The sequence below is a fragment of the Eriocheir sinensis genome, chromosome 1 (assembly GCF_024679095.1).
Source record: "Eriocheir sinensis breed Jianghai 21 chromosome 1, ASM2467909v1, whole genome shotgun sequence".
In the NCBI taxonomy this organism is placed as follows: Eukaryota; Metazoa; Arthropoda; class Malacostraca; order Decapoda; family Varunidae; genus Eriocheir; species Eriocheir sinensis.
In genome coordinates, this window is record NC_066509.1 from 9,241,815 (window position 1) to 9,252,929 (window position 11,115).

At 44.4% G+C, this 11,115-nt stretch overlaps 1 protein-coding gene across 50 annotated transcripts in view; it reads left to right on the top strand.

The window, feature by feature from the left end:
* LOC126987232 (uncharacterized) overlaps positions 1–11,115 on the top strand; it is a 58,441-nt gene that overhangs the window by 27,057 nt on the left and 20,269 nt on the right. For all 50 annotated transcript variants that reach the window (XM_050844082.1, XM_050844471.1, XM_050846070.1 and 47 more), the window contains exons 3-4: positions 5,379–5,448; positions 6,939–7,066. In XM_050844082.1, the coding sequence (XP_050700039.1) occupies positions 5,379–5,448; positions 6,939–7,066 (198 nt within the window). The remainder of the gene's footprint in view (positions 1–5,378; positions 5,449–6,938; positions 7,067–11,115) is intronic.

Sequence of the window (11,115 nt, forward strand, 5' to 3'; positions counted from 1 at the left end):
TTTTCCTACTAGTGACGGAAGAAGAAGTAACGGAGACAGTCAATCAATCACTGGGGGCATACGCCGGGAGGCGAGTTGCCTTTCCCGCTCTACTGCGCCATCCCAGGGGTCTCTCCATGCCGTCTCCATGCAGCCGCCTTCCCATCCTAAGTCAGTCATGGCAAGATCCATCGCCTTGCTCAAGCCACGCCGCCTTGAGCTTCTTCAGATGTAAATGAAGCAGCTCAAGGCGGCGTGGATCAATGTAGGTCTTCTCAGAGGTATATGTAAGGCTCGGGGAGTGTGTGCAAGTTTATACCTGGGAAAAGAAAGGTTGGGAAAGGCTGCACGGGAGGAGCAAGGAGGTGACAGTGAGGGGTTTACCGAGCAACTTTTCTATACTAGAGTAAATAAAAAAATACGACTAAGACAAAAAAAACTCAGAGAGAGAGAGAGAGAGAGAGAGAGAGAGAGAGAGAGAGAGAGAGAGAGAGAGAGAGAGAGAAAGAAGCGATAGACAGACAGACAAAGACAGACACAAACAGACAGGCAGAGATTAGAGGAGGGTGAGATAACAAAATAAGGGGTAACAGCAACGATAGACGAGACTCAATACTCTCTATAACGCTGTCTTGAGGGAACAATAGGGACTAGGCAGCGGTGACACTTTCTTTGGCATCCCATTTGGCATAACAAGGCTGTGGTGAAGGTGGAGGGTGGCGAAGATGAAGATGAAATTGAAAGATGATCAGAAGTGGTGGGTGAAAATGTAAGATGGTGAGAGAATGGTTAGAGGGGGCTTGTGAAGATGATAAGTGAAAGTGTAAGATGGTGACAAAGGTGAAATGTGAAGATGAAAGATGAAAGTGAAAGATGATCAGAAGTGGAATATGAAGAGATGGTGACAAAGGTGAAATGTGAAGATGAAAGATGAAAGTGAAAGATGATCAGAAGTGGAATATGAAGAAGAGTGAAGATGCAAGATGGTGAGAGAGAATCCATGGTTAGAGGAGGATTGTGAAGATGATAAGTGAAAGTGTAAGATGGTGACAAAGGTGAAATGTGAAGATGAAAGATGAAAGTGAAAGATGATCAGAAGTGGAATATGGAGACGTGAAAATGCAAGATGGTGAGAGAATGGTTACCGGGGGATTATGAAGATGATAAGTGAAAGTTTAAGATGATGACAAAGGTGAAAGGTAAAAATGAAATGTGAAAGTGGAAAATGGTCAAAGATAATGTAAGAAGATGATAGTTGAGAGTGTGCGATGGTAAGAGAATCGTCAAAGGTGGAATGCGAAGATGATAGGTGAAGATGAGAGGTGGTGAGAGGATGGTGAGGACGGAATCTGAAAATGAAAGATGAAAAAGTTAGAAATGGAAGAAGTTAAAGTCAGTTAGGGGAGCTGAAACTTGAGTGTGATGATGGTGAGAAATCAAGAGAGATTGAGGGGTGGAATATGAAGATGAACCAGGAAGGGGAAAAGTAATGAACCAGGAAGGGGAAAAGTAATGAACCAGGAAGGGGAAAAGTAATGAACCAGGAAGGGGAAAAGTAATGAACCAGGAAGGGGAAAAGTAATGAACCAGGAAGGGGAAAAGTAATGAACCAGGAAGGGGAAAAGTGAGAGAAACAATAATGAGAGGTGGAATATGAGAATCCGCTCGCTACCACCTGAGATTTTCCAGTCACCGCCGAGTGGCCCAAGACTACCCACATGCTGTCCTTAAGACCACCCATCAACCCGGACCCTAGAAGAAACCGTCCAAGTGAATCAAGAATGAGTTCCGGGGGGCAGCATGAGCCAAGAATAAATGGCGCCACTATAAAAGTTGCCTGCGCCATGATAGGCTTGGGCCGACCACCAGGCCCCTGAAGAAAGCCTACCGGACCTATAGGCAAACACGTTAAAAAAAAACTAATATAATACGATTTAGGGGAAGCTAAAGTTGAGGGCATGTGCTACAACTGCGCGTTGCCTTGTTGCTCATCTCCGTCATTTTGGTTGGCCCTTGAGCCTGTGGCGGGCATCAACCCATCACCTCGGGACACAGGGCCAGTGTTACATGCGTGCTACCCGTTATCTTCCTCACGTTTCCCGAGGTGCCCACTTATCAAGCAGCCCGAAAGGGAGAATGAACAGATGGGTGACTTGCGCGCCGACTGCCCGGGTAAGGTTTCGAACCCAGGCCTGCAGATTCGTAACTAAACACGCTAACCAATGTACCACGGAGGGGAGGACCAATGATAGAAAATGGGAGGAGGTGGTGAATGATCCTCCTGAGTCTAAGGCTACTGAGAAGAAAGGAAAGTAGCATGGAGTGTGGACGAAGGGCAGAGATGGAAGTAAAGCAGAAGGTGAAGGCAGAAATAAATCAAAACAAAAGAAAAGTAGAAGACAAAATAATCATGGCAGGACGTCAATTTAAGTGTGGGCCGAGGTGGAGACGGGTACGAGTTTTATTTTCAGATATTTTAAGACGTGAAAGAAGTGGGGGAAGACGAAGAAGATAAATCACAGAAATGACTGAAGGACAAAAATATAGAAAAAGATTATTGTGAAAAAAAAATCAAGCAAGTAAAGAGTATAACAAAGAACAAGCAAACAAGAAAAAACAAAAAATAAAACATGAAAACAAGACAAAACCGAGCAGAAAAAATAAACACCGACAAAATCCAAACCAATTTTAAAACACATCACGTAAACTTATAATAAAAAAGAAAAAAAAAAAGCATGAAAGGACAACAAGCAAACAGGGGAGACAAACACCTTAATCTAAAAGCAAGACAAACTAGGCAAAAAAAAAGAAAGTTCACACAACAAAAACACATTTCAAACCGATTTCAAAACACGCCTCACGGACTACCTAAAGGAAACAACAGAACCCACAAAAACAGCAGCAAAGATCGAGCCAACAAACAGGCAAACAAAATACGATCAACAAACAAGACAAATAAATGACAAAAAATAAACAAACCAATATAAAAAAAAACGCCTCACGCACTAATAAACAGACCTCAGCAATAAAACAACCCAGAATGCGACTAAAAACAAACTAAGAATAGAAAATAAACCAAAGGAAAAAACAACGAGATATTTCAACAGGCGCCAAATAATTATCTAATCGGTGCGTTTCTTGAAAAGGCGGAAAATGATCACACCGGAAAATGATCACAAACGCAAACAGATAAGACAACAGATTTTAGACAAGAACACGCCAACAGAGGGGGAGGAAACAGGCCGTCAAGATCACGTCCCCGGAATCTCGAACTCACAGACAAGTCTCGGCGTTATTTCCGGGCGATAAACGCAGGAAATAACATGCGAGGCGTGATTGGCGCGACGCGAGGGAGGGAAGCAAAGGGAGATAAAGGCATCCAATCACCTCGGTTCAATGTTCCTTCCTGTTATATTAATGAAATTGCCTAACTGATTTGGTACTCCATGACGCCCATGCAGCTGTTATCACCACCACGTTCTTGTTATCGAAGGAAGACCGGGAGAGCTTGAAAGGGAGGAGATAGGAGAAGCAGGGAGGAGTGTGTATGGAGAGGGGGGGGAGGGGGGAGTTATCACCCTTCGCCTGGTGAAGTGTAACATGCACAGATAGACATGATAGCAAGAATGATGGGAGTCAGGAAGTCCTCTAACTGACAGCTCATTTAGGAGGCAGCAATGGGCCCCCGTCCGCCACACAATGCAGGCTTCAAACACACACACACACACACACACACACACACACACACACACACACACACACACACACACACACACACACACACCAGAGAGAACATGTCATAGCGTGCAGGTGTGTGGCAGCCATCCGCTCACCTGACATGGCGGCTGAGATGATTATGATGATGATGATGATGATGATGATTAGAGACAGACAGACAAAAAGACAGACAGACAGAAAGACAGACAAACAGACAGATATAAACGCATATAAACAGGGGTAGGCATAAACCAGTCCGAAATGAGAGAGAGAGAGAGAGAGAGAGAGAGAGAGAGAGAGAGAGAGAGAGAGAGAGAGAGAGAGAGAGAGAGAGAGCATTACTGTTACGAAAAATAGATATTCATTTTAGACAGATACCGAATCGTCCATGGGCCGGACCAGATTTCGGTACCATCCGAGTGGGCAAATTTTTTAAGGATACGGTGCATCGTACGCATAAAAAGTATATGGACTAAAGATTTAGTAAATCAAATTTTGCACAGGTTTGTCTCTATGCAGTGTTTGCACAAATGAAGTCGGAAGTGGAACGCACGTTTTCATCGTTATAGAAGTTACACGTACAGGGATTTGGAAATTTATTTATAATAACTAATAAACTTGAAATGAATAGTGTTAGCAGAAAACAAAGGAAAATTGCACAAGTATTCTTATTTAGTCTGACGTACTGGACAAATATTGTAAATTTCATTGAAAATCTGCTCCAATTAGGCCGGATATCTACATGTACACGATAATATATAAGTGGGCTAGTGCATGGAAAAAAGAAAAGAAAAAACGGCTAGATAGAATTAAAAGCAACAAAAATTACTACCACCACCACTACTACTACTACTACTACTACTACTACTATTACTACTTCACCACCAACACTACACATTTTAACATCCTCCATTTATTACGAAGCCTTAAGAAAACCCTACATATACTATTCCTCCTAACACAGTTCATCGTCACCGGAGACTTCATTCCCACTACCATATCACTATTTCATCCACTACCACTACTACTACCATCACCCTAACCATCACTACACCCACTACCACCAACCATCCCTCTCGTTCCTCCCATGCCAACACCTTCCAACAGCCGTAAGACGAGAGGTAACACGCTCCCCGGAGACTCCCAGGTCACACTGCTCCCCCGCTCATAAGTACGGCATCACCTCTCTCTATTACGCACTCTCGCACCTGTAATTGCTCTCCTAAACCTGATTTGCCGGCCGCTTCCCCCGCCCTCTGCTTCGCCTCGCCGGAGTTTAGCAAGAGACCGAGGGAGGGAGGGAGGGAGAGGAGGTTTAGTGTCTGGGTTGTAAAGTTAGTGAGCGAGAGGGTTCGTGTATATAGAGATGCTTGTTTCGCTGGTGTGTTAGTATATTGTGTGTACGAGGGGGAGGGGTTGTGTGTGTGTGTGTTTGTTTGTGTGTTTTGGGGGCCGTGTGTGTGCGTGTGTGTGTGTGTGTGTGTGTGTGTATGTGTGTGTGTTATGTATATATTTGACATCGGTGCATTAGATAGTTGCTCTCTCCATCTGTCAATCTCCTTCTATTTATCTATCTCTATCTATCTAAAGGTGATTTGTACGATTTTGGTTGAGTCTACGTAAATAGAACCTTAAGTCCGTTTTCTATTATTTAATCCCGCCCCTCTCCCCCCCCACCTCAGAATGGCGGCGACAAGCATGTGGAGATGTTTACAGAGAGGGAAGGACGGCGCTTCAGGGACCTTATGAGCCGTAAGTAATAATAATAATAATAATAATAATAATAACAATAATAATAATAATAATAATAATAATAATAATAATAATAATAATAATAATAACAGTAGTAGTAGTAGTAGTAGTAATAGTAGGAATTGCACATATATAGTTCTTCACACACATATTAAAGCTTACCTAGCGCGTGTGTGTGTGTGTGTGTGTGTGTGTGTGAACCTACTATCATATAAACGCCATTAATTAAGACACACCTAAGTTAATTGCGATAATAACTTCACCTGGTTTATTGTTGCCATTTCTCATCTCGTTCCTGGCTCTAGTGCTCACTCTTGATTAACACACACACACACACACACACACATACAACACATACACACACACACACACACACACTGGCATACCTGACCTCCACCCCCCTTCTCTTTACTCCCCTTTCCCATCACTCATTCCTCCCTCTCATCGTCACCCATGCCAGCCCCTCACCATTCCCCCATCAATCTGTCAACAAGCCTGGCATGCCACTACCCTTCACCCCCCTAATGTTAACCCCTGTCGTTCTCTTTAACCCCTGCCTAGACACCTGATCCATGTTCCTTTTGCGCTCCCCACCACTACGAGTAAGTTTCTCACCCCAACTATTAACCTCCCCATCCTCTGTCCCTTCTTATCCCCTTATCTATCATCCTTTTGCCCTCCCCACCACTAACCCTCCCCACCCCAACTGTCAACCTCCCAACCCCCTGACCTTTTCTCCCTCTCTCCCTAATACACCCTTGTTAACTCTACCAACTCACCCTTTCCACGCTATCATCCCCTGCCATACACCCCTGCCACACACCCCTTCAAGAACCCTTTCCCTAAGTCGTATATGACCCCTGCTACCTGCTATTAAATCATCCCCCTGCCGCTTGTATGGGTCTGATAATATAATCCATCCCTTTACAGACACCCCGTTACAGACATGCACACAGAGATATCCCTACACCAGCACAGACAGATATCCTCCAAAACACCTCCTCTTACAGCCTCTCATCTAATCGAACCCTGACAACCTTTTAACAGGGATTCTTACACAGACATCTCTCAAACAGACAAACACCCTTCCAAAGACCTTCCACAGACAGTCCCTCATAGACATCCTTTCACACAGACATCACTGCATATAGATATTCTTCCACTGACCTCCCCCTCACAGACTAACATCCTTCACCATCACCGTCCCACGCCTGACCAACGTTGCCAGATTGTCGTACTCTGCCTCTAATGTTTGCCGATTTCCGACCCCAAAACTGCTTTCATCACCCAAATAACTGCCTTTATATATGATTATCGTTTAAATGGTTGATTATTGGTGTTTCTTGGCAACAGTTATGGGCCAGAAACAAATGAATACGCGGCTCTGAGTATGATAACCTGGGAACCGTGAATTTCAGACATACATACTGCCAGAGACCTCCTATCACAGACGACACCCTTTCACCCCCTCCCCCCCTCCCCCCTTACAGACTACCGGGACATCAAGAGGACGGAGGAGAAGACCCAGGACGCCAAGTACCTGAGGGAGGAGCTGGGCAAGTTCATCGGGGAAAGACTCCTGCCGAACATGTGTGACTTCATGGGGATCTACGGCAGGGTAAGTGTGTGTGCCCCGCGGAGGAGGTGGAAAGGTGGAAGGGGATGAGGAAAGGGTAGGGGCGACAAAGGGAGGGGTAGGAATGGAAAGGGGATGAGGATAGGGTAGGGACGGCAAAGGGAAGGCTAGGGATGGATTGGGGTAAAGAAAGGGTAGGGACAGCAAAGGGAAGGGTAGGGATGGATTGGGGTAAGGAAAGGGTAGGGACAGCAAAGGGAAGGGTAGGGATGGATTGGGGTAAGGAAAGGGAGGGGTAGAAATGGAAGGGGATGAGGAAAGGGTAGGGGATGCATAGGAAGGGGTAGGGAAGAATGGGGGTGACGAAAGGGTAGGGATGGGAGGAGGTGAGAAAGGGTAGGGAAGCAAAGGGAGGGGTAGGGATGGAAGAGAGTGAGGAAAGGATGGGGACGGCAAAGAGAAGGGTAGGGATGGACTGGGGTTAGGAAAGGGGGTAGGGATAGCTAAGGAAGGGATATAAAGGGAGGAGAAGGGAGTGGAGGGACGACCTGAACTCTTTCCTAAGGGAGATCAAGACAAAGTACCTTCCCCTCTGTAAATGATCTCTTTTTGGGTCACTCATTTGTTTTCTTTAATTGGGGCAGTGGTTAGCGAGCTTTTTTTTTTAGTTTTGTTGTTTTTGTTTTCCATTGAGGTGCTTCCTTCAGTGTAAAAAAAAATGTTGTGGATTTGAAAGAGTGTGGAATAAACTGAATAGAAAAGGGAAGGGAATGAAGGTTTGAGGAAAGGAAGGAAGGAAATATGAGAGGGATGAGGAGTTGAGAGTGAGTTTAAGTAGTGGACTATAATAGGAGGAAGGAGTGGAAGGACGAGGTGTGGACTTGGAAGAGTGAATGAATTGGAAGGAAATGGACCGGGAACGAAAGTCTGAAGGAGAAAAAAAAAAGGAACTAAGGAATCAAGAAAATGAAAGAATAGGTTTATGAAATAGGAGCAAATTTGAAGCCTGAAAAAAAATAATAAAGTCAAGTGGAAAAGAGGTAATGGTGGGGAAGAGAGGAAGAATAAAAACAATCGAAGTAGATGCGAAAGAAGGTAACAGGCAATAATGAATAACTAGGGGAATGAAGGGGATTAGGAAGATGTTAAAGAGGGCATGGAGACAGAAAAGCCATGACGGAGAGGGGAGGGAGGGACGGTAGAGATAATAAGATATGGGGGAAGGGGAGCCATAAGATATCGGGAAGAGAGAGAGGGGAAGAGGAGGGAGAGAAGGGAAGAGAAGGAGGAGGAGGAGGAGGAAAGGGATAATTCACGAGGCAGCAGAAGAGGATTAATCCGAAGAAGGGAAGGGGAGTGTAGGGTTCAAAATATACGAGGAAAGGGGGAGAGAGGATGAGGGGGAGAAAGTACGGGGGGGGTAAGTTAAGGACGGGGTGAGGTAAGGCGATAATACACTATAAACAGACCACACCAGACCATTAGGGGCTTTCAAGGTGGTCTGCCCCGCGCCTGGTTACCTGAGTAGCATCGATTACCTGTGTATCGGGTACCTGGCGACGCCGTGCCTGGCTCCCTAACGTGTTACCTGTAATATAGAGCCCAGGTGAAGCCGACAACTTATTACCTCGTTTAACAAAGGTGTGACTATTGTGAGGGCTCTGCGGCGCCTCACAGCTCAGCGCGCGGCCTCTCCTCGTGGTATAAATAACTGACTCCCTCCCTCATATCACCGCCGGGCGTGTTATGTGTGTATCGCTCCTACACACAAAATATAGGTAGGTGGTGGTGGTGGTGGTGGTGTATGTAACTCTGTGGTATCGCTCCTGCACACAAAATATGAAACCCGTGAAAATAAGACGACAAGCAGGATGAATGTTTTGCTGCGTTGACCACACGACAATCAATGAGTATGTGTCAGTAAAATTTAAAACCTAACGACGTGAATATAGGTGTATAAATATGATTGTTTTGTTACGTTGACGACAGAGCAATCAGTAGAAATACATCACTAGAAGAAAATATGCTTGATTTTTTTTTAGTTTCACCATGTTGAATCAATAAAATAGTAGCATAATATTAAATTTAGCTGAAAAATGCTTTTGTTTATTTTCAGTCGCTTAACGTTACCTCGAGAGAAGAGAGGAATCCACTATCAAGGACAAACCGTTAAAAGCAAACCCAACTCACGAAAAAGAAAACAAAGAATAGGAATGGGATGAAGCGCTTTTGGTAACCGTAAGAATACCATGACTATCGACTTGCCGCTCTCTCTGAAGAAAAAAGCGTACAATCAATGTATTTTCCCACCCATTGCATACGCTTCAGAAACTTAACGCCCTACAAAAGACATAGTACTATTTCTGCAGTAAGGACAAGACCATGATTAGGCCAAGGGCTAGAAAATATATACTAAAAAAAAAAAATGGATACACACTCGTTGCTCCCCAAAAATTTGAGCATAATACACCAAAAAAAATAACCCAATTGACATTACAAAAGAAGATAAAGTCCCCAACGTAAATCAACGCAAAGGAAACACAATTAAACAGGACAAAACAGAGAAGGAGAAAGAAAACATGTAAAGGGAAATAGCAGAGGGTATGAGAGGGGGAAGAGAAGAGAAAATCACAATACCTAAACGCTGGAGCATGCGAGAGAGGAAGAAAAAAAGGGAGGAAAAATGAAAAGGGCGAAGTGTTTGTCGAGAGGGGCCATGTGGGTGAGGGGAAGGGAAGGGGAAAGGGAGGGAAAGGGATGAGCAGGGAAGGGAAGATAGAAGGGGAAGGAAAGAACAGTGGATCATGAAGGGGGAAAGGGAGGGAAAGGGAAGCAATGTGGATGAGGGGAGGTAAAAGGGGAAGGGAAGATAAAGGGGAAAGGGAGAAAGGGAGGGGAAAGGGATGAGTAGGGAAGGTGAAGATAAAAGGGGAAGAATAGAACAGTGGATTATGAAGTGGGAAAGTGAGGGAAAGGGAAGCAATGTGGATGAGGGGAGGTAAAAAGGGAAGGGAAGATAAAGGGGAAAGGGAGGAAAGGAAGGGAAAAGGATGAGCAGGGAAGGTGGCGTGAAAGGAAAGAAATGACAGAGTATCGAGAAAAGGAGATAAAAAGAGAAAGGGGAAACTGAGAGAAAGGGAAATGTGTAGATGAGTATTGAAGGAGAGATTAGAGGAGAAAGGGGGAGTGAGGAAAAAGGAAGAAATGAAGGAAAGGGAAATAATATGGATGAGTAGGAAAAGGGAGATGAGAGACGAAAAGGGGAAACTGTAGAAAAGGGAAAAACTGAAGAAGGGAAGTAATGCGAATAGGGAAGAGGAGAGAAACACAAAAACGAGGAGGAAGAGGGAAGCAGCGTACCAACCTGACATATAAAGAGAAAGATAGAGAGAGTAAAAGTGAAAGAGGTGGAAGAAGGAAAGAGGAATATATACAACAGGAAGGAAGGAGGAGAAAGAAGAGGGAACCGATTACACTAATGAAGGTTAAAGGAGAACAGAATGGAGGAAACAACGAAAAATGGAGAAATGGAAATATGGAGAAAAATGTAAGCGAAGAAAAGAGGAATAAAAAAGGAAAGGAAGAATATGTTTACTAAGGGTTAGTTAAAGAGAGAAATAAAGGGGAGGAGAGAGAAAAGGAGGAAGAAAAACATGGCAGTGAAACATGAGGAAGAAGAGAGGAGAAGAAAGGAGGAAAAGGAGATATAATAGAGGATAATAAAGAAAAGGAGGCAGAGAGAGAGAGAGAGAGAGAGAGAGAGAGAGAGAGAGAGAGAGAGAGAGAGAGAGAGAGAGTCAAGTAAAACGCACTTATTACTATTATTATATTACTTTACATCCTCATTACAACTCTCTCTCTCTCTCTCTCTCTCTCTCTCTCTCCCCCCCTTCAACACATTAATGATAAACAAACACGCACATAATGATACCAACAAAAAAAAAAGTAGCACAGAGGTTCGCGACACGCCATCCGGGATCCCGAAACGGCGCTCTCCGGATCCAACACTTTAATTAAGATCTACATTTGAATTAGAAGCGGCGAGGCCAAGGGGCGTATGGCGTAGGGAGACAGGAGCAGGAGGAAGAGGA